Here is a 24,765-nt window from a genome sequence, read left to right on the forward strand (position 1 = left end):
ACTGGATCAGTGAAGCTGAAAGGGGATGGTGCCAAGCAGCCTTTCATTGTATTAGCATTATAGCATTATTAGTACAGCCTCGATATCTCCAGGGTATACGTTCCGATAAGTCTCCACTATACCCTGGACGCCTGTACGGCTTTGCCTGATAATTTTATTACCTCCCTTTGCTGGCTCCGCCTTCTCACAGTAGCCAATCAGCTAGGCCGCTGTTATAACAGAGCTTGCCAGTGTCAACAAAGGTAGCGGTCACAACTGCGAAGGTTTGCTCAATTTGACAGGTCCGAAACTTTAAAACAACATATGCAAGAACTACCTCTTCCAGAGAAACCCGTGAAGGTCCCGGGGTAGAATAGGCCTTCAGCAACCCATGCTTGCCGTAAAGGGCGACTATGCTTGTCGTAAGAGGCGGCTAACGGGATCGGGTGGTCAGGCTCGCTGACTTGGTTGACACATGTCATCGGTTCCCAATTGCGCAGATATTGTTGATCACTGGATTGTCTGGTCCAGACTCGATTATTTACAGACCGCCACTGGAATATTGCTGAGTGCGGCGTAAAACTAAACTCACTCACTCTTCCAGAGAACCTCTGCATAGTTTCTGTTGCCAAGTTTAATCGGTTAGATAATGTACAAAACGAAAGTGAGCTGTGATTGGTTCGCTCAACCAGAGACCATATGGCTCAACCTCCTAGCGTAGACACCTGATTGGATAAAAAGACAGCCAAGGGAGGTGATAAATGTATCTGGCAGAGCCGTAGATGCGTCGAGGGTAAAGTGGAGGCTTATCGGAACGTATACCCTGGAGATATCGAGGATGTATTGGTATTGCTATTCTGAAAGCAGGCGATCACACAAAAAACCCATAGATAATGGCTTTTTTCCTTTGCAACCTAGAACACAACCATCTTAATGGGATCAGGAGTTTGAAAACTTGAAGCATGGCAAACATAAAGCACTCCGAGCCCATAGAGGTCATAATGCAGACTTCAGTATCTTCAGACAGCAACGAACTCTCTTCAAATGCACATTCAAACAAACAAGATGACAGTGCCAAAACACATAGGAAGGTAAACTAGTAGCAGCAAGCGTCAATCCTAAATTATTTTCGAAAACTAAATTGCAGATCATCCGGACGATGTTCAACTAAGATCACATGCCAACAGTGGACAGACCAATTCTCAAATCTGTCATTCCTTAGTACTCCACAAAACTCACCAGAGCATTTACTTTCTCTTCTACAGTCTACAGCTTGTACAAGCAACACCGATTCTTTCTTGAACCAACATTTTCCGAAAGAGAAATATCTCCAAATATCCTTTCTCTGTCAACCAGTAAAGCCTCTGGTCCAGTTGGAATTGCTGTCTCTCTACTATAGCTACTCTCACTGCTCTTCAAATCCAATAATGATTCTGGCTATTGTCCCCTTGTTAGGCTAAGGGCAGTATTTGCCCTTTGTTGAATTCTGGCGACAAAAACGACCCAGATACATATCGTGGTATATCCCTCATTGACTCCCTTTGTTAATTATTTGCATCAATTCTAAATTAAAAAATAAAAACCTTGTGCGATCTAAATAATATCATATGTGAATATCAGGCTGGTTTCAAGGAAAACTATTCTACAACAGACCACATATTTGCACTTCAGGCTGCCATACAGAAATATTCAGGCAAGAAACAGTTTAGATTTATACCGAAACTTGTTCATAATTAGGGCACAATTATGTTCAGCATGTCAAGCTAGAAAGGCAAAGATATCAGTCAATCACTTTCAAAAGAAATCTGGAAACATTAACTGTACAGATTTATTCAAAACCTTTGATGCACTGATCACATCAATATAATGATATGGCCCAGAAACACGGGGAACGTCTTATTACAAAGTCATTGAATCGGTTCGGCTTGGTGTTTGTAAAACGTATCTTAAAATAAATAGGTCATCGTGTGATTCCATGGCCCAGGTGAACGTGGCAGACTGCCCCTGCGGCGTATTTATGAGACCCGTGTAATCAGATATTGGTGCAGAATGCTGCATATTCCTCGTGACAGATTACCTTTTCAAAGTTGCCTTATGCTTATATCATTGTATGATGAGACAACGTGGGCATCAAAAGTTAAAAGTCTTTCTAATTTTGGTACTGGATATGTCTCGTTGAGCCAAGATGTTGGTGATGTAAAGAGGTTTATAAGTTTATATAAATAGAGATTATCAGATAATTCAAAACAGTGCTGATACTCTACCTTGAGTAATTCGCCTACATGTAACTATTATCAGCATTTTAAATCGATGTTAAATGTCGAATGTTATTTATCGGTTAACCTTTCTAAACACTGAAGAGCTGTTTTAGCACAATTCGTGTGTAGTAAGTTTTAAGTGGCTGTAGAAACTGGGCGTTATAACAACACTTACTATAATCAAAGGTTTTGTTTATCATGTTAATCTAAAGGTCTATCCTGTATTGAAGATGAATTTGTATTTGTATTGTTTATATGTGATTCCTATTCACAACTAAGAGAGATGTTTATTCCAAAAATAGTTAAAAAGGCCTTATACTGTATATTCTTTAGCAAATCTTCTCAAGAATACTAATGTACACACTGTAAAATATGTTGCATTGTAGCTATTTTGTGTTAAAAGGATTATTATAAAGACACTTCACTGTGCTCCCGACTATAACAATTGATTTCAATTTTGAATGCATTTTGGGCCTATGGCCTTTGCTGGAATAAACTGTCTCAATGTCTGTCTGTAATGCGCTTCTTGCATTAAAGGGAATATGATTTTGTGGAAGTTACTAAGCAACAATAAATGGAGTTATAATGAGGTTAAGGTTTCCACAATTTGTGCTGACAGCAATAGTACACAGCCAATAGTACACAAGTAAGTAAGTAAGTAAGTAAGTAAGTAAGTAAGTAAGTGAGTACGTTAGTAAGTAAACCCCAGAGCCCAATCCAGTTATGTGGGAATTATCAGCTTTATTCCAAACGTCTTTGGCACATCATCATCGTTCCTGCATCACGGCCTGTCTGGTAGAGTGTGGGTTCCTGCATCACGGCCTGTCTGGTAGATCTCCGGCCAACCAATGCAGACACACGCCATGACATCACATGGTCGGTCATGTGACGTTTCCAGTCAAGATTGCACTGTCAGCTGTCTGTTTCAGGTGGCAACAGCTGATAACCTGCACGAGAACATACTTCTGGAACCTGGAGTAGCTACCAGTCATGAGCGTTTGGGGCTTTGTTTTGTTTCCATGGTTTTTGGTGTCTGCATCTGACCTATGTCCAGCACCAGCACCATGCACGTGCGACGACGCTGTCATCAGGTGTGACGGGAAGAACCTCAACAAGGTAGGTCTGTTGGCTATCTGCGTGTAATGCAAGTTCAACTCAACAGACTGTCGTGATTTCCTCACACGTCTAGCGAACACGGGAAATTACGAATTCCAGGTCTATCCAGGTCTTGTGCACATAAATAAATGACGACTGATGGTCTAGTCAGTACTGGCACAGTCACAGATTCAACAAACGGGGCCGAACACAAGTCACGACTTATACATGAGCGGGACCAGCTATTTTGAGGGGGGTGGGGCCAGCCCCTAGGTAGGTGGGAGAACACACTCCCCCTCCCCCCCTCTGGCATGGCAACAATGTGGTTTTAAGTCATTTTCAAGGGTCGTCCCCCGACTCCATTCTTTGTTGGATCCCATGTTACTGTAGGTACTGACTTTATTTCACGGACACTGGTTGGCATCGACGTTTAATTCCAGCACAACGTTTTCTACTTGGTGATAATTTAAGCTATCAGAATTAGTGGTTGCAGTGCATACAATTAATAAGCAACAATTTTACTTGAATGAACATGAATATACTGACTTTGACTTGATGGACATTCATGCCATCCTAATCTCCTAATTTATAGTGGAACTGAGATTGCAGCAATCCAATAGTGGACAGGACGGTTAGGTCAAGCTGTGACCCTTAATTATCTGATGATATCTTGTATCGTCAGTGCACCGGCTGTGCCTGAAGATAAAGATTCAGTTTCGTGTTTTAAAGTTTTACATCATATGTGTGTATGCTTAGAAGTTTCGTAAAACTATTCCCAGATATTGTAAACGCATACCTCAAATTCACCTGCATGACGATAGCTCGTTCTGAGTGCCACATGAAACGTCGACTGTTGGCGTTTCTGGGAGTGACAGGAGAGTGCCATTCGTTGTTTGAGCGCTTTCTGATGACACTTCGAGGAGCAGATTCACCTAGACCTTCCGGACATCTCGTGACGCTCTTACGTGGCGATGAAAATGATATGTGGCACTAGAAGTGACGTGCATGTGACCATGACATCGGTTGGCACTGTGCAAGAATGCCACTTGTCACGTATCATATGTCTAGTTACTGTCAACAAACACCTCTCTACCTTTCGTGTAAATACTGAAAAAGAACTTTCAGTCAACTGTAACAAAAAACCCCAAAACAAACAAACAAACAAACAAAAAACCATGACATTATTTAGCACGCAAGCCGTACTAAGCATTTCAAGATAACCGTAGCCAATAATGTAAATAGGTGTCATAATGATATCGTGTCACTGGATGGAATCCGTTTCTTGACTGTCCTGTCGTGATGAGCACTTGTTCCAAGTATGAGGGGCAGGTGGTACCGGTATGAGCCAAACGTACTTTCCATTCATTTTCATTAACGCTGTGTCGAACTATCGGTGGATCGCAGTTGTTGAGTCACCCAATAGCAAATAATCAATGGAAGAAACAAAATGCCATGGATTCATCGATAGTATATGTGACTATCGATAGTTTAGTAATTAACTGTTGATATGCGAAATGCAGGTATTACCAGATTCGTTCACTTTGATTTAGAGTTATCCACCCCTGCTACCTCTTGAACAAACATGACTGTTTACTTGATCTGGGTTTCACGTTTCTCGTCAGTTATTAGAGACTGAAACTACGTCATCGTGTTTTATTTCATATAAACTATACATTCATCTGGGAAATTATTTCATACGAGACAATAAGAATTATTCAAGGAGAGAAATATCCTATTGCAACACTATTGCAACTGTTGGTCGCAGAAGACTATCGCTGTCGCTAGTATGCTGCAATAGACTATCGCTGTCGCTAGTATGCTGCAATAGACTATCGCTGTCGCAACTGTTGTTTCCCTCTCAATAGTCACCCGTAATGCCTGAAACCATAGCTGATGTACAAGCATCCGTTTCTATTCGTTTCTCCGCTATTTTGACTTAATATGTTTGCCCGAGTCGGGATATCCTCTTTCGTTGACGTTATATAAATAAGGACTGCCTTGTCACCAAGTGATGCATCCTGTTTGGTGCGTCTCATCAGCTCTAGTAGTCCACATGACGACCATGATCACTTACGATATTAACAGTGAAATATCCAGCTTGAATTCATATCTCGATATGCTACTCTTTCAGATACCCACCTTCACTTCTTCTCCTAAACTGTACCGGGAGCTCACGCTGTCGTACAACAACATTACCGACGTTCCTGCTGATGCTTTTTCCCAGGTCAACACAATGGCAATAGAGATCCAGCACAACCCGTCTCTCACATACGTCCACCAGTTTGCTTTCCGGGATCTGTTGCACCTCCTCGAGCTCCGTCTTGATTACAACAACATCGATTCCATGGCACCAGGAGCATTCTCCGATCTCCAGTCTCTGACAACGTTGAGTCTCTCTCACAACCGGATGTCCATACTCCGAAATGGAACGTTTGTCAATCTACCGAAACTGGATTTACTTTTCCTGCGTAATAACAATTTGACTGAAATTGAAACGAAAACATTCGTAAACTCAAGTAATATTGGATTCATTGACCTTAGCTTCAACTCCCTCGAGAGCCTGAACTACTCCGTCGTCTGCCACCTTGGACGTCTGACAGCACTCAACCTGCAAGAAAACAAGCTGATTTGTTCTTGTTCTCTCAGTTGGCTGGGCCGATGGCGTGAGATCCGGGTCCTGACGCAGGCCGGGACACACCAGATCTACGGGTCCTGCAGACAACAGGGCATGGACTTAGATCTGTTCTCATATCAGTTCCAGTGTGCAGATATTGAGAAGTGTTACTCTGGGGCTAAGCTTGTTGGATGAGATTCATCCATCGGATGCTGAGCACAGCAACTCATCACATTTAACACCGACACACATTCACACGTTTGGCAGGCAATTTCATCCATCACACTCAACAACATGTACACATTCACAAGTATGGCACCTGCTTGTGTTTCTTGTCAACTGCCAAGTTGAAACAATACGTTAACCAAGAACAATATACGCAAAGACCGTGTGCAAACAAACCATCGTCAAATAAATGTCATGGTGTTAAATTGTGTATCAGAATAAAATAAGTCTACAAGTCCAAAGAATATTTTGCAAAACTATTAATGATCTTGACATAAAACGTGTAATGTGCGGTGCCTGAAAAACATGCGCTTCTCCCCTTATAGTACAAATACCACAAATTCTTCCACGGTATGCTGGATTTGGCCATATTCTACAAAAACATATCAGGTTTACATTTGACTCCAAAAGTAAGTATTAGATAGTAATACATTCGTTAACACTCAAGGTTTTGATTTAGAGATATTGTCGGAAGTGAATATGCTAACTCTCGTTGTGGTACATACGAAGGCTATTATGCTATTATATATATCTTGAGACGTAGTATTATATATCTATGTCTCTCTCTCTCTCTCTCTCTATCTCTCTACCTACCTACCCACATATCTACACACACACACACACACACACACACACACACACACACACACACACACACACATATATATATATTCACATTAGCTATCCGAGTAGTGACCGCCCTCATATTGCCAGCTACGACTGAAGTATATATATAAATGTTAAAGAGTTACCGTGACAAAGAATGTTGACTTAGTATATTACGTCAATACAGACCCACTCAGAAGAAATAGCTGGGCTCACTTGCACAAATCGATCTCAGAGCGACAATGATTGTAATTCCCATTTTCCAACATAGCCTTTAGATCGTTGCGCTAAGACTACTTTGTGGATGGTCGGCGCAGGTTGCATTGTGTTCGACTGATGCACGTCTCACGTTTTGAGGCAGATCTTTTAATCTGCATCATGTGCGGTTACCTCCCCTACTGTGTTAATTTAAACTCACGGAACCTATTGGAGTAAGAGCGGTAGATTATCCGGGTTCCCTCTATCCATGATGTGACGTTTCATGGCTTCGCTAACAGTACTAAAGAAAACAACATAATACTAATGTGTAAAATATTCGTAACAAAACTCAATTGTCACAAGCAATTGTAGACACATACAGTTAAAAATTTGAGCACCCGCTTTATTCTTCACTACGATTAACTTCAAATGAATTACAGACTGAGAGGAAGCAGAGACACCCCCCACCCCCACCCCCAACGCCCCCACAGTTTGGGTGTGGTCTGGGCTATCTTGTATCAAGGGTCACTATGCCGGAAATAACACACACTTTCGTCATTGTATTCACAGGATATACAGTGCACTCGATATGTAGGGAAATGTCTAACTGCAATGTCGGGTTCGCCTCGGATCAGTGCCCCTTTTATGCAGTTAGTGATCACGGGTTGGCTGCTTAGCTAAAATTCCGGGAATTCCCCTGTTCATTTCTCAGAAGTATCGAATGTTCGACTGAAATCAGCAGACAAGATGGCGGCTGACCGATCACAGTTGCGTAAGACTTTCACGTAATTAGGTTGTAAAGCTGACAGGACATACCGCTGGGAACCGTAAGTATGCAAACATTTGTGAATGTGTCTTACATTTACAATTTACTCCATCAGCTGCACATGGAGGTAGTGATCACAGGGTGTAACTCTGATGAGATACCACCCGCTACAGCTATTACGATATGCAAGAAACGGTTATAAATCGTGCTTTGTGTAATACTGTATTCAGAACAATAGGCACCTGTTTTGTGTGTCATGGCTGTTCTCCCTGGTAACCTGTACTGACATTTCCCCGTCAAAACATTTCTAGAGAACTTGACATGTGTCAAGTGCCACAGATGTACATACATAAATAGATACACTGACATCAGTCCACAATGTCGAAGTCTATAAGGAATGCTGTTTCTGGAGGTAGGTCTCTGTGACTTGAATCCACGAACGATTGTCTCGGCTGGTCGAAAAGGTTCGGTAAAGGAAATACATATTTTGCTGGTCCAGTACACATGTTATTGGTAACGAGCTCGTCAGATTCAGACAGACAGTGATGCTATTGTTAGTTTTTTTTCACATGAACTGGTTCCCGGCAAGCAGCCAGAAAGTGGCTACAAAACTCACCCTCTCACAAACATTTGCGGTGATCGATCACCATTAGATAGGATCAAATATATAGGATCAAATATTGTTTTGAGCAAAAAGATCTTTCCAAAGGAAGAGGTAGTGGTTTTTAATACACCACTTGTGAAACGTAAATGGTATAATATTTCTATGTATTTTTGAGAAAGGAAAAATATCCTGTCTTACTAGCAAGGAAACTGAAACGTGATATGAGGAAATACAAACCAAAAACCCTATTTTAGACACTAAGGCAATGCACGTTCTCAGTTGTAATCGTGAATGTAGACACAATCTTTAATTTAACACGTGCCACACAATACTGAGTATACGTACAACAGATTTACAGATTTAAAAGATTGTGGAACATTTCTTGATTGTAATTAAAGCTGAAATAGCAGGTTTGAAATGCCTGAAAATGCTTATAAATTGTTCTTATTTTATTACTTAGACAAAAGAAACCCTTCTCTTTCCAAGGTCAGACCGGAAGGGATCCCCGCTTCTGTTCGGGTATTTTATGTTATGAGATTCCAGTATCGCAGTGTTATTTTCAGAATAGGCTAAACCATACCGCGGATCCGGAGTCGTTGAGGTTTCCAGAGACTTATTGCGTACATGTTTCTTTATAGGATAATGCGGGTTTCCGACTGGAACAAGATCAAGGAAAAACTGAGTGAGCTTCACGATGAACTGGAGGCCAAGGACCTGGTGGAGCACCTGTATGAGCAGCGTGTTTTCACAGACGATGACAAGGAACGAATCATGCACGAGGCAACTCGCAAAGACAGAGCAATTAAACTCCTAGACATACTTCGGAACAAGGAGCTGCAAGAGGGCGATGTTTATAAGGTGTTTCTGGCCCAGCTGAGGCGCACCCAGCCTCACTTGGCGGATATGTTGAAACCACCAGGGACAGCTAGAAGACAAAAAACAGCGGGTAAGTGGATAACGATTTGTTTATTTTTCTTCATTCATAATATGTCGCCAAAAGACAGATGAAATCAACAGATCAGTTTAGTTAATAGGTACATGGGCTCCACGTGTCCACCATTAAGACTTTTGAAAGCTTTCATGACTGTGGCCTGAACTCACGTTTATATTGGTATAACACTGTTTAAAACCTGCATGGAAACACTTAAATGTTGACAACAAAGCCTGTGGATTGAGTGATTTTAGTTTTACGCCGCTCTCAGCAATATTCAAGCTATATGGCGACGGTCTGTAAATAATCGAGTTTGGACCAGACATTCCAGTGATGAAGGGCATGAGCATCGATCAGAGCAGTTGGGAACGGATGACATGCGTTAACCAAGTCAGCGAGTCTGACCACCCGATTCCGTTGGTCGCCTCTTACGGCAAGCATAGTCGCCTTGTAGGGCAAGCCTTTTATGGCAAGCATGTGTTGCTGAAGGTCTGTTGTAACCCGGACCTAAAAGCGGTGGAAATTCTGAACTCACTCACTCACTCTAAAGAATTCAACATATTTGTGGCAACTAAAAGAAAGAAAGATATGTGCTTGAAACATGCTAACGTTTAGTTGTTGTTTATTAATACAGTTGATTGTTCTACTTAATCGGCTCTAAAATGTTTCTGTCAGCTGTAATGAGTTCCAATACGGATACTCAAAAATTGATTTCAAATAGATCTCAATATGAAGAATTCGCATCACCGTCCACCGTATCCTATGTTCAATGAAATCCACTGAAAATGTTATGACGTCATGTCAAAATAAGCCCTCTGTGGTGAAATGTAAGCACAGTAGGTTCATACACATATTGCTTTGAAACTCGTAACCATTCTAGATTATACTAGTTTGTCACCAGTTAACAAAAGTCAAAATCGATGTACAAATGAAAAACACCTGGAAACCAAATGAATCTTCAGAGGGTATACGCGTCATGCCTATAAGCGCACGTAAAATCTCAAGTACACACGCAAGATCATCAGCATAAACGGCCAATGTGAAACAATGTTGCCATTGTGTGAACAGACGATGTTGGTTTGGATCTCTCAAACAGTTTGCTGCCCTAAAAGGTCTTCAGATTTTGTAACACGATTCTCTTCACTGTGTTCTCTGTAATGTTAAAATGCCGATAAATATTTTTCACGATATTTGAAACAGTAACATAAATAGCCCTAACCGACTTAATTAAGTAGTCGAACATATTTTTATCAGAGTACGCGCATTCTGATTGGGTTGTTGTATTAGCACATATCATAGGGTGACGAGTCTTCGAATGTCTTGGATAGGGTGTAGAGGAAGGTATTTGTGCTCATGGGAGACAGAGCAATGAGGATAACACTAAGTAAGCTCCCTTATGTGTGTTTTTCGGAGGAAGATAATGTTTAGCTGCTGCTCTCATTATCCAATTAGTCGTGTATGTTTCATGTTTGACTTTTAGAATTGTTACTGAGGTGCAATGATAACCTTATTTGTGATGTGGTCTTTTGAAGGCCGAGTGTACCAGGAACGCTCTTAACAAATGCGCATAGAGTATTGCGCAGCCTCTCAGATGTAAATTCCTAACTGTGGCGGATAAACGCAGTGTGTCATAGTGCAGCCAATGATTATATACGTCGGTTCCTCGTATACTGTTGTCGCCATTAAGCAATGATCAAGTAATAATGTGTTATGTGTGTAGCACTTTACATGAAGTTATGCTTACCAAAATGGCTGTGGCCCATCCGGAATGGTGTCTGGCCACACTGAAAAACATTTTTATGGCTGCCACTTCGTCATTTGCTCAACATATGTGATGAAATGTGGATGCAGTGCTGAACAGGGGTGTCCCTTTTAGCCTTGTTTGACATCTGTTACTCCTGGATAAGCCGACCATACTAAAACCTGAAATGTTTATTTCCATTTATTCCAAGTTGGAATGGAATCTAGGATATATGTTTTAATCAATGGTCCCCAATACACCTATTTCTATTTTCGAGTTGTGTGAAGTCTAAATCTTTGACCGTCATGGTGTCCTTACTGGAAAGCCTAAATACCACCCTTACCCTACGTGTCATGTTCTGAAATCTCCCAAACGTTGTGACCCAGTAATAATTATTTTTTTTTATTACAGACTAAGATTGATATGCAGCAGAGAGTGTTTGGGTGATCCCCTCTACACGCAGCCCAGACAGCGAATGGGACTTCTCCCAGGAAACACTGCCTAGTCGAACCCACCAAGAACTTTCCGGAGAATATGGAGGCTCCCCAACACTGCAGCCTTCTGCATTAGCCAGATTGTCAGAAGGGCTGTGCTCCCGGTGGAGAATCCAGGCACTCTCCTGATCTATGCCAAGAGATCAGGAGGTACCAAACCAAGGGCACCGAGAACAATGGGGATCCTGACGACAGTGTACTTGGGATGCAAGCGAGACATTTCAAAGGCGGGGTCCGCATATTTATCATGCTTTTCCTAAATCTTGCCAATCACGTTGCTGTCAAAAGGGACAGAAAATTCTATGATATAAATAATTTCATTGGTTTTATCAAAGAGGACAAGATCAGGTTTGTTAGCTGGAATTCGTCTCAGGCTGTATATTGGCCTATTCCAGAGAAGTTTATAGCTGTCATTTTCCAGGACGCCCTGGACATGTTCAGGGTCGTACCATGGATGGACCTTGGGGTCAAAGTCACAGGCATGGCAGAGACGATAGTAAAAGCAGCGAGCCATGCCATCATGTCTTTTAAGATAAGCTGTTTGCGCCAAGGAAGGGCATCCACTGACAAGGTGTTGGACAGTCTCTGTAAATTCATTGCAAAGACGACATTTCATATTGATATTTTCTTTAAGAATCACATTCTGGCGATTGCGAGTGGGAAGTGACTGGTCCTGAGCAGCAAAAAGGAAGCACTCAGTTTCACATTTGAGACCAGCCGACTTCATCCAGGCGAAGGAGTCGGTTGGATTGCTGTTCTGTTCCACACACTGCATGTACACTCGGTGCAATGGCTTCTCAGACAGCTTCTCCACAAAGGACCGACTCTGAGCAGACTTGGTGAAGGACTTCACCTGGTTTACTCCCATCACTGTACCATCCAGCAGTACATCGCCATCAACAAAATCAATTTCAAATTTCAAATTGTGTCCAACAACCTTGGCACGCTTAAAATAGCTGTGGAATTCCTTGCTTTCATCGTGAGTCTTGACATGCATCACCAGAGGATCATCTGATAAATAAATATGTGCGAAAGTGCACAATAGAATTCTATCATGAAGAGCTTCCACATTAATCAAACCCCGACCTCCCGAATTGATTGACATATGTAAACGATTAAGAGAGGAACGAGGGTGGTGTGCTCTGTTATCAGACATGATCCTTCTAGTCAGGCGGTCAAGACCCTGGATGTCTTGTTTTGTCCAATCAACTACTCCAAAGGAATAGGAGAGGACTGGCACAGCAAAAGTATTGGTGGCTTTGACCTTGTTTCGAGCATTTAGCTGGGAGCTCCAGATTTTCTTCAAAAGAGATTTATTCTCGGCCCGAAGTTTATCTTGAATTTGGGCATTCTGGAGCTTGTCTCGAACTTGCATTCAAAGATAGGTGTAGGCCTGATCTTCCACATGATGCTCAATAACTCCTCCCCCTTGTAACCTGACCGATGCATCATTAGTTACCTTGCCACGTCTCAGATGAAGAGTATTACATTTGTCGAGTCCAAATGTCATGCCAATATCATTAGAGAAGGACTCGACAAGGAGAACCTGTTCTTTCAAATTGGTCTCTCCTTTGGCAAGGAGCTCGATGTCATCCATGTATAGGAGATGAGTAAGAGGTGTTGGGGGTCTGTGCTGAGGAGGCCCGGGATGGTAACCCTCCTTCCTATTGAGGAGAAAACTCAAAGGATTTAGAGACAGACAAAAAAGCAAAGGACTAAAGGAGTCCCCCTGGAAAATTCCCCTTCTGATTGGAATAGATTCTGAAGTCTGCACCTCTCCTTGCCAATACATCTCAAGTTGAGTCGACCAGCAACTCATTAAAGACTTGAGTAAATGAAGTAGTCGCTCAGGGAGGTCAATACACTGAAGAGACTTCAGAATCCATTCGTGAGGGACAGAGTCATATGCCTTTTTGTAGTCTATCCAGCACATGGAGAGGTTGAGATGAAACGTTTTAGCCTCTTCCAAAATCATTTTCTGTACAAGAAGTTGATTCTTGCACCCCCAACATCCCTTCCTCGCCCCCTCTGCTCTCTGTAAATTATCTCATTGGACGAGCAATAAGATGACACGAGGTTCGTCAAACACCCTGTGAATAATTTGTATTGAGTATTTAGACATGTGATAGGGCGGAAGTTTTGGGGATCAGTCAAGTCTCCTTTTTTGGGGAGAAGTATTGTGCGACCTTTGCAAAACCACGGAGGAACATCACCTGTATGCGTATTATTATGTTTCACAGATTAAGATTGATATGCAGCAGAGAGGGTTCGGGTGATCCTGGCACAGTCAGGCCGGTAAAGCTCATCATCAGCTCAGGGCTCTCACCCCCTCTACACGCAGCCCAGACAGCGAATGGGACTTCTCCCAGGAAACACTGCCTAGTCGAACCCACCAAGAACTTTCCGGAGAATATGGAGGCTCCCCAACACTGCAGCCTTCTGCATTAGCCAGAATGTCAGAAGGGCTGTGCTCCCGGTGGAGAATCGAGGCACTCTCCTGATCTGCGCCAAGAGATCAGGAGGTACCAAACCAAGGGCACTTAGAACAATGGGGATCCTGACGACAGTGTACTTGGGATGCAAGCGAGACATTTCAAAGGCGGGGTCCGCATATTTATCATGCTTTTCCTGAATCTTGCCAATCACGTTGCTGTCAAAAGGGACAGAAAATTCAATGATATAAATAATTTCATTGGCTTTATCAAAAAGAACAAGATCAGGTTTGTTATTATTATTATTAATTAATAACACAGTATACAGAAGATACACTCGTACACTCTCCCCCTGTAGCAATCATAGCAATAATAACACAATAACATGACATGTAATAATATGAGTAATATGAGAAATTTATTGCAGAACTGCTATGACAAAATGCAGATACATACATACAGCATCATAAGTCCTCATACATTTACACCCGGGTAAGTGCATCAGTACAAACATTGTCTTTGCCTTTAATGTGTTTGATCACAAGATTGAACCCTTGCAAGGTCAAACTCCACCTCATAAGTCTTTGGTTCTTGTTCTTCATTTTGTGAAGAAAAGTCAAGGGATTGTGAAAATTTAAGGGAACGTATGTTTCGTAGGGCAATTCAAAATTTCTGTTTACTAAATTCAGCGCCGTGTATTGTCGTTTTCGTGAAGAGCAGTTCACTCAAACTCACCATAATGCTTTCCATGCACGTCCACTACATGCTCCTAAAGTTACATGCACTTAGATTAATACGTGACATGAATGTGCACTGTCAAACACAACGGTTAAAAACATTGTTAACATGGCGAGACAGTACTTAACTTTGGCACAGAAATGGGAGGCAACTGGCATGGTTAATGATGGAAGCTCATTACGACAGGTTGCAACAACTTTTCACAAGTCTGTTAGCGTGATATCCAGACTTTGGAATCTCTATAGAGATAGACTGGTGACGTCAAAATGAGGCGTGGTCGTGGAGGGAAAAGAAAACCACCCCTGAAAGACAGGTTCAAATCATCCTCCAAAATCAATACGGAATTCAGGCGAAGAACAAACGTCAGAATTTGTTCACATACAGTGCGTAATCGTCTGGTCTAAAGAGCCGCCTTCCATTGGTTGGAATCAACATGACTGTGCAACACAAGCGCTTGAGACTGCAGTAGGCACGGAACCATGGAGGATAAACCGTACGTCAATGGAGAAACACCATGGTTAGTGATGAGAGCAGGTACACACTAGACCATAATGACGGTCGAATTCGAGTTTGGAGACGCTTTGGGGAACGTCACAGTGCCTGCACCATCAAACAACATGATCGTTATGGAGGGGGCTCTGTTATGGTGTGGGGCAGGTTTACCTTTAACTACAAAACAGATCTTGTGCGTGTTGATGGCAGGATAACAGGTGTACGATATCATAACGAGATCTTGAACCCGACTGTGATCCCCTTTGCGTGTACAGGTCGAATGTTCGAGTTTCAGCATGACAACGCCCGCCCTCACATCGCTCATGTTTGTTGGGACAGACTGAGGGCTGCAGGTGCCCAGGTGTTGCAATGGCTGGCTAAAAGTCCTGAGCTTAACCCCATCGAACATCTTTGGGATGTTCTTGGCCGCAATGTTCGTGAAAGACCTGTTCAACCCAACAATTTGGATGAACTTTTCATGGCTCTCCAGGAAGAATGGCGTAGAATTCCGATTGATACCATTCATACACTCATTCGCAGCATGCCACGACGATGCCAAGCAGTTCTCCAGAGACATGGGGGACACACCCGATATTGATTTTCACCACTTGACATAAACCTTTTCATCTGTATGAACTTTTCTCTTACTGTTTCAAAGATTAAAAGTCACAGCTATTTCATGCATTCCCTTAAATTTTTCCATGAATTTAGAAAGAGACAGAAATAGAAAGGAATTAGAATTGACTTTTGTGTCCATCGCAGCTAAGCCTTTCTTTCCAGGCGGTTCTGGGGAGAGTTTTGTTTGTGAGAGTAAGTCTCCAGATTCTGTAGTTGGGAAGGAGTTTTTGCCCTTTGTGTCTAAGGGTTCTGTGTCACTTATGGGAGATAATTCTACCCCACGGCCCGGTATTATCTTGAGGGATACTGGACACTTCAATCTCTGATTTTGAAGGATATTTTGCCTTTTTCTGATGAGTCTTCAGCTAACTCAGATGTTTTGCTTCAGGGTATAGGTGGCAATTCTTCTGCTCCTCTCCATTTTGTGAATTTGACTTCAGATCTGATTTCAGGTGAGGTGAAAGTTGGTGTTCTTGACTCTCTCCTAGTTCTGTGTGTCGATTATCATTATAGTGATTCAACACAATTTTCAAAATCTGAAATTTCCTCATTGCAGGTTTGGCATCAAGTTTGAGATGTGAAGAAAACTGCAATAAATCTGATTTCCTCAACTGACTAATTGTCTCAGAGTCAGGGGACAATACGAACTTCTCGAGTTCAAACACCATTTTGCTGGTTCCTCAATTTACTTGCTGCAAAATTGCACAAATTTAAAATGAACTTCACAAATGGTTTCAAATGTCAAATGAATTCTATCCCTGACGAGCCCCCAATTTTGTTACGGTTAAGAATTTGCCGAGACAAATGATGTAAGAAATCCTCTGTGAACCAGCAAAACGGAACAAAGACAAGTCTAAAACATTCACATTTTGTATTATTTAAGCAAAGAGAGCAAGTTATACAAAGTCACAAGTCAATTTCACAATTACGATTTCAAATACAATACAAGTGAGACAAAATCTGAGGCAATGGGTCACAAAATATATAGCAAACTCACCAAAGTCTTGATTTACCCAGAGAGTGAGAAACAGTTATGCAGACTGTAACCCAGCTAGCAGTCAGGCAGCGGGTATGTAGATCAAGCGTTGACGGAGATTGATGATGCTACTCCAGTAAATGTGTGTGGCAGTGTCCATCGACAACATGGCAGCTAGCATTTATACATACTGTACTATATGAAACTGCACAGCCCTTAGTGATACTTCAAGTTCATATGAGATGATATCATTTCTCATTTTCTGTTTTGTTTTGTTAGTAAACTGCAGTCCAATGTGAACCTATGCTGTGGGTCTATTTTATCTGTTATTCTTTTCCATCCAGCAACAGAGTCAAGCAAAGGGAGACATGTGGATTATATCCAGAACATGGACACAGGCCAGCTTTGTGAGTTTCTAGCCCCATTGCTCAAGAAGAACAATATTGATGAGCATGTTCTTAAAATATTTAAACAGGAGGAAATTGATGGCAGAGTATTTTTGACCATGGACAGAAGCTCAATGAAGGAGGTATTCCCTGACTTGAAATTTGGAGAAAGAGTGAAGATCTTAATGGAAAGGGATGAATTCATTGAGAGTGCTGAGCTGCTGACTGGACTACAGGGGAATGTTGTGTCCATAGAGCCTTGTCAGCAGGAAAGAGAATATGCAAGAAGGTTTGATGCCCAAACAGGCTGCACAGAAAAGTACAAGAAAGGAAAGATTCTGGAAAACCTCCAGACACGTCCCGGCAACATGATTGACCCCACCCACCACTGTATCACACTTGACGGTTTAGATGAAGACTCTGCTCTTGAGACAATTGGATGGGAAACCATGAAATTTGCCTCAGCATGTATGAATGACCGCACTAATGGTACGATACACTTTGGCGTCTATGATGGCTCGGATACCAATCACTCACATGGCGAAGTATTGGGTATAACACTGGAACGGAAGGATTGTGAAGACACTATTGCCAAATCAATTCAGAACTGTTTTCCTTCAGATCAACGAAGCACTGCCTCGGCATGCATTCATCCTGTCAAATATGTAGACGTTATTGACCACAAAGAAATCTGTGGCTACGTTCTAGAGATAGATGTCGAACCCCAAGAACGCCTTGTGAAGGATCAAGCATATTTCATAAAAGATCAGTATATAAAACCACATCAGAAAGGATCTGAACAACAACTGTTCAGGTTGAAATCGGGTACACCAGATCACGAGAGTGCAGATGGTGTTTATCAGTTTATGCATACAAAGTCAAAGCTTGATGAAAACAGGAAAGAAGCTGAGAGAATATATGCGGCCAAAACAGCACAGGGCATGAACATGCTTCAGCAACTCCGCATGTTTCTTTGTGACGGGGATGCACAAATGGGAGATATATATCCTATTCTTGTAATCAGTCCTCTTGACAAAAGCATGTCAAAACAGGAAATACATGCTCGCTTTTCCTTCATTGCGGACATCGAGTGGGTGTGCATCTTTGACTTTGATCCCGACGGGCAAAAAAGAGGTATATATGAATACCTCACAGAAGAACGGAAGATGGCTTTTAAGCTGAGGCTTACAGACGATTTTGACCAGAGAGAATGTGAAATGTCCAGAGATGACAAACTAAATGATGACTTGGAATCATCGCATCTTAAACCGTGGATTTTCTGTAATGGCTTTGAACCTTTGGATAAACCAGGTTTGGGAGTTTTGGAATGGAAGAGAAAGAGAAGTGAGGGATTTAAAGAGGCAGTGAGATACTTTTCTCATCTGGTACCAAAGGACAGGGCCATACTTGTTTACCTTCTGCTTTCCAAAGAATATGATGTTATGCTTGAAGCCGCAGAGGAACTGATCCAGAGATTCCAGAATCAGTGGATGATGTTGGCAGAATCGGATTCTGTAGCTGCGCACTGGAAGGAACAGCTATTTAACAGGCAAGTTGAAGACAGAGTTTCTCTGAACACCCGATGTCTAACTCCGGTAAAGTGGGAAGAAGTCAATGTATGTATGAAGGAGATAACAGGTCCAGATGACCCACTGACAAAAACTGAATGTCAGTTGACCACAACCACTGGTAGATGTACGGTACTTCCAAAGAACATGCAGAATGAAATGTGTGATCTTGAGATATTAAGTGCCACAGCATGTAGTGAGATGGAAACAATGGATGAAGAAGAAAAATACAAAATCCAAAAGGAGGAAGAAAAACACTTCTACGAAGGTCACCCTCCATCATGGGTGAATTTCTACTCTGCTCATGTTCTTACACGAAAGATTCATGACAGTATTCTGGAGAATGTGAAAGATACACTGAAAGGAAATGTTTCAGATAACGAAAATATTGGCCGAGTGACATTATACCACCAGCCAGGATCGGGTGGCACCACAACAGCAAAACGTCTTCTGTGGGACCTGAAGGAAAGGTACAGGTGTTGCATTCTTCACAAATATTCCAAGGAATCTCACAAACAAATTGTATCCTTATGGGAGTACGGGGAAGAGAAAGGCAATCCAGTGCTTGTGATGATTGATAATCTTGAAGAAGATAAACTCCAAACTCTGGTTGAATTGTTGAAAGTTGAAGCAAGCAGTCACTTCCAAGGATTTCCTGGTGTTTTATGTGTTTTGCTCATATGCCATCGACAAACGTGTCTTCCTGCAAACAGAGAAAGAATGATGTTTATGCTGACTCAAGAATTAAGTGCTGAAGAAAAGAACTGGTTTCAGTTGAAATACTCAGAATTAACAGAAAGTTTCAAAAAACAAAAGGGTCCCAATCCAAAGAATCTTTTGTCACTAAACATTATGAAGGAAAATTTCAGCCAAACGTACATTGAAAACACTGTAAAAGAGATCATACTGAGTATGAGGTCACTCCAGGAGAAATCTCTGCTGAAATATGTAGCACTCCTGAATGCCTATGACCACCGTTACCGTGGTGTACCAGTTCCGTGCTTTGACCTTCTCATGTCAGAGAGAAAGCGCATAACAGGACAGCAATGGGAGAAATGTTTAAGCGCCCCATTGAGGATGCTAATAACCAGTACGAAAGATCAACCAAAATCTCTACGTGTCATAAATCCGTTACTTTGTAAGTGGATTCTGACAATTCTTATGAAAGGGGATGGCCAGACACTCAGTGATGTCATGTTAGAATTCCTATATTCAGAATTTTGCAAATGGCGGAGTGATGTAGCAGGCAGAAACCTTTTCAACATCCTGAGGGATATTATGAAACTGAGGGAACCTACTGCATCTGGAAAACCATCAACCTTTTCACGTCTGATTCAGGAGCTTTATGACTCAAAGGATGTTGATTCAGCTGCAGAGATCCTAAAAAAAACTTTTGAGAAAACTTCAGACATCTTCATAGCTCAGCAGATAGCACGTCTGTTCATTGTATGTGAGAATTGGGATCAGGCAATCAAATATGCATCTGTAGCTACAGATAAACAGCCAAACAACTCGTATTTGTGGGACACTCACGGACAGATCTATAAAGTCAGGCTTTCTAAACTGTTCGAGACAGGGTTGGCAACAGACTCTGAAGACACTAAGAGGCTTATGAAAGAAGCTGTAGAATGTGCTTATGAAGGCACTAAAAGATTCATCACGGTCCAACAACTCAGCAGCTTGGAAACCACCACCGATCGTAACGCAGCTGGCTATTTTGGGCAAGTTGACATTTGCAGTTCTCTCCTGGATACTCTGTCCCTCATTCCGGATTTCAAGAACAAAGCAAATCTGAGGATGTTTCTGCAAGGCGAATCACCAACACCAACAGAGCTCTGTCTAGTAACAGAGGAACAACACTTGTGGTTGCAATCCCTTCAAAAAAATGTTTTCACGACACTGAGAAAACTGGATGACGAGGCTGACAAATACAAGCTGGAAGGTAATGGTGCCCAGTCTCGGAATTACTTCTTCTTTCAGAGAAGAAATATTGACAGATTGAGGCAAACAGTCAGCCGGTACTTTGGTGATGAGGATGCTCCCACATTGTCTGGAGCTGAAAAATTAACTCCAGATAAACGTCGCCGCCAAGTTACAAATTTTGGGGTTTACTCGCTGCGCCATTTACTTCAGCTGCTGAAGGAAGAAAATTCAAGAGACATCTTGTTGACCATTTGCAGGTTGACTCATATGAACTTGTCAAACCCTTTGCCATTTGATTGTCGCATTGCAATTGGATCAGCACTGGCCCTGCTTCATGTCGCTCAATCAGAATCAGATCTACCGTCGTTTGCTGTTTTGTTAGAGGCTAGCTCTCGTCTGTATGATGTGAACAATGAGGATAAATACATTGACCTTGAACCTTACCTCTTCTTGCTGCTGCTTCATTGGCCAACCCCAAACAGGAAGCGTCATCAACTTGCCAAACCAGTCAAACTTGCTGAAGCACTGAGCAAATGGAAGGATGCATATGAAAGGAAATACCCCAGACAACAAAGAAGTCCTCATGGAACTGAAAGGCCGTTTTTCTTTCTTACGAAAAAGGAAGGTATTGAAAGTGTTGTACATGTTTATCAGTTGAGGAATTACAACAAAGCGTCTAGGAATTACAAACTTCAGAGACTTTTAAACATAAGAGAAAATCAGGATCTGTTACAAAGGTTTGAAGGCTTGCTGTCAGGAAACGGATGGAATGTCAGCGTTCGATGGGAGACGGAAGGCGGTAACAAATTACCAGCTTTCACCATACCTCTCCACACAAGAGAATCACGCCAGTCTCTACGAAACAAGCACGTTAGTTTCGTGATTGGGTTTGGTTGGTCAGGTCCAAAGGCATGCGACGTACAAACAGATTCAGGCAACCGCGGAGCTGTCACTCCTGCACAGAACCTGGAACCTCAACAGCATGTGATGTCGACTGTCAGATGTGTACAGCCAGCCCTACATACAGACGTGGGTCATCTGATAGACATCAAAAACAAACTGAGGCAGATCCAGCAACTGAAACATATTCCAAGAAACCAACTCCATCCACAGCAGGTGCGTATGGCTGCAAAGCACGTTTGTGTATCGATGACTAATCAGTGATTACTGCATCCGGTTATATGTTATATGTTATATGTTTATATCTGTTACATACTTAAGATCACGGCACTATTTGTGACATTGCTAGATGATCCATATATACCGCATGTTTAGTTATGTTGTGTGAATTATGTCGCCTTGTCTTAGTATTAGTATGTTTATTGCTGTATTACAGCTGTCGCTGATGCGCCAGGAAGCAACCCTTCTGTACCAGAAGGACAGTCTACTGGGACAACGGCGCGAGGAATACATGGGCTTTGTCTGAGACAATTCCACATTGCACCGTGACAAAACTGATATTGGAAAATGCACGAACACTAAACTTGATGCATGCTGATTAGCATGCAAACATCCTCCATTGTCTTTAAACAGTCTCTAGTGCCTCGTATCAACATGTATCTTGTGACTTATGTCTATTATTGTACTGATGATCATTTCACTTTAGTCAGTCAGTTCCACATTGTGGATGGGTTACATCTTCAGGCTAGTAATAATGAAATGACACACAGAGATAACACAAACACGGCTAATCGTTCTCCAACATGTTTCACGGTATGTCCACCGAGAGGTCATTTGTTGGCTGACATGTCCGGTTTATGTAAATTCCACTAACTGACTGTTTCACCAACAGTAGTCGTGTTGTACAAGTAAACTGAATGATAACCAATTTGAACATGTTCAACCCTTGCATAAAATGTGTGTTAATTCAACATTGCCGTGAGACCATCCATAACACAGGAATGTGAGACCATCCATAACACAGGAATGGATATCTAATGTGGTAAGGATTGTGCAATTTGCACGTGATACATTATCACAATCATCATAGTTACAAACGTGTTAGATTAAATGTATACATACATACATACATACATACATACATACATACATACATACATACATACATACATACATACATACATACATACATACATACATACACACATTCTGCACGGATTCTGCACTCAAGTGTGTTTTTTTCTGCATGGCAAGGTAAATTCCCCGATTTTTTCTGCAACCGCGGAATCGCGGAATCCAGGAGGGATTGATCCTTATAGTGTTCCACAGGTGCTTACATCCTCATGTTGCACCACAAGTGGTTGCACCCAGATGCTGCACCTCAAGTGACTGCTACAGAGAAGACAGGGAGTTTACAGACCACGTCATTCGTAGAATTGTTACTATTATAAATGTAGCTCGATTTGTTGATAACAGCCAGTTGCTGGGGGGATAATGTACGACATGCTCGAGACCATGCTGTTCTCATGGTCCCTAGTGTGGTGATCTCCATTTAGTTGCTGGTGATCCTTAGCTCGTTTTATATTGCTTTGTTAAATATGGCAATATATTTATATATTTACATACTGGTTCTAATCAACAGCTGTGAAAAACTAGATGTATGTTTTACAGTTCTTTAATGTCTAGATTTTGAAATAACAATATGTGTCTACGATGTATGCAACACTTGTCTAGTTGCAGTATGCTGAAATACTGTCGATGTCACTCTAAATTTTAACTCGCACACTCACTATTACGACAGTACAAGTATTGTTCAAAGATTACCCTCTGATGACGGAGTTGGGGTCTATGCAGGAAGTATTGTTAAAAGATTACCCTCTGATGACGGCGTTTGGGATCTATGCAGGAAGTATTGTGAGCAACCATGATTCCAAGTTGGGTTGACTTTGTTTTCGGATGGTCTATAGCTCGCACTGTTATGAGTAATGAAACATATTATACCAATATAATGTACAGTTTAAATTGTGATGAGTACACCTGATGTAATTAGATTTAGCTTGAGGTGAGGGGCCTTTCACTTATGGAACTTGAGGTACAGTTTGGGGTGTGATGAAGTAAGCTTTTGTCTGTTGATTGAATGTGGCCAGCCAGCTTATAGGGAGAAGCTCAGTTTTGCGGTAGACTGGTTGGGAAGTTGTCCGAGGACTAGACATTATTGCCAGTTGATATTATACCCATGATGTGAAGGTTCAGCGTTGATTCATGAACTTGTACCCACGTCGGGACTGTGACAAGGATGGACAATGTGAAACCAGGAAGTCATGATGTATACAGTTTTGGAAGGGTTTAATAATGAGGTAACTATGAGGTATTGCTTTGCCCACAACATGATTGCTAAGAGTTTGCCCTTTACGCTTACTAGACAGAATCAGCCTCCATTCTATTAGTATGAATAAATCGTCTCCTTTATTGTTGTGTGATCCATTTCCTTGTGCGAGTGAGTTTGTTATATACCCCTTATATCACACCTTCACTCGCAACAGTACATTAGTAGTAACAGACCCACTTTTGAAATTTCATTGAATAAAGTATTTTAATGTGTGGAATTAATTGTTTTAGACAGAAAATGTGATAACTTGCCAATGTTGTACTGATCATTGTGATATCCATTTCTTGCATATACTGCAAATCTTCACGTCATGATATGGCTGACATATTGTCGATGAGACGTAAAATCATAACTCACGTCAAGTCTTCATTGGGATGATATCACTGTATGATTGTATCAAAGCACAACCGCCGCCCTTAAGGAACTGTACGAGCTCCATTAGAAGAGTGTGACTCCCTCTTACATCTTCGTGTGAGGTTCCTTTGTGCTGGCCACACTGGAATAGCTAATTACTATACTGAAAATCTTTTGCTGTCGATGGCTAATGGAATCTAAAATCAAAATCCGATTTTTTTGCTATATTGGCGTTTAAGTAGCTCGCTCATTAGGAAAGACACATTATTTATCGGCGATGTTGGCGTAAGGACGAGTGACATGTGTTGTGTTTTGAGAAAAATACGCCAATATCAACATGACCTCTGAATTTATACATGGTGTGACTAGTCAAAGCCATTTCTGAAAATGCACCACTGTCTTGTTAATCATGAGTTTCACATTTAAGCGAAACAGAGAAGACCACAACTAGCTTTGAAGACTAGTACATCTTCTGATA

General features: G+C 41.7%; 2 protein-coding genes across 2 annotated transcripts; both read left to right on the plus strand.

Annotated features, from left to right (window-relative positions):
- Positions 1-3,127: 3,127 nt before the first annotated feature.
- On the plus strand, positions 3,128-6,413 carry LOC137277172 (leucine-rich repeat-containing protein 24-like). Its single transcript, XM_067808845.1, has 2 exons — positions 3,128-3,353; positions 5,464-6,413. Exons 1-2 carry the CDS (start codon positions 3,228-3,230, stop codon positions 6,139-6,141), a joined length of 804 nt encoding a protein of 267 aa, XP_067664946.1. The 5' UTR covers positions 3,128-3,227; the 3' UTR covers positions 6,142-6,413.
- A 1,106-nt stretch (positions 6,414-7,519) lies between these two features.
- On the plus strand, positions 7,520-24,150 carry LOC137278666 (sterile alpha motif domain-containing protein 9-like). The gene is made up of 4 exons (XM_067811171.1): positions 7,520-7,802; positions 8,984-9,291; positions 17,112-21,760; positions 21,981-24,150. The coding sequence occupies exons 2-4, from the start codon at positions 8,988-8,990 to the stop codon at positions 22,068-22,070; spliced, it is 5,043 nt and encodes a 1,680-aa protein (XP_067667272.1). The 5' UTR covers positions 7,520-7,802; positions 8,984-8,987; the 3' UTR covers positions 22,071-24,150.
- The last annotated feature ends 615 nt before the right edge of the window (positions 24,151-24,765 follow it).

The sequence above is a fragment of the Haliotis asinina genome, chromosome 3 (genome assembly GCF_037392515.1).
Source record: "Haliotis asinina isolate JCU_RB_2024 chromosome 3, JCU_Hal_asi_v2, whole genome shotgun sequence".
In the NCBI taxonomy this organism is placed as follows: domain Eukaryota; kingdom Metazoa; phylum Mollusca; class Gastropoda; order Lepetellida; family Haliotidae; genus Haliotis; species Haliotis asinina.

Coding starts and splice junctions, on each gene's coding strand:
- LOC137277172 (XM_067808845.1), top strand. CDS start 3,228: ATGAGCGTTTGGGGCTTTGTTTTGTTTCCATGGTTTTTGGTGTCTGCA. Junction 3,354..5,463: donor ACGGGAAGAACCTCAACAAG/GTAGGTCTGTTG, acceptor CTACTCTTTCAG/ATACCCACCTTCACTTCTTC.
- LOC137278666 (XM_067811171.1), top strand. CDS start 8,988: ATGCGGGTTTCCGACTGGAACAAGATCAAGGAAAAACTGAGTGAGCTT. Junction 9,292..17,111: donor TAGAAGACAAAAAACAGCGG/GTAAGTGGATAA, acceptor TTTTCCATCCAG/CAACAGAGTCAAGCAAAGGG. Junction 21,761..21,980: donor ACCAACTCCATCCACAGCAG/GTGCGTATGGCT, acceptor GCTGTATTACAG/CTGTCGCTGATGCGCCAGGA.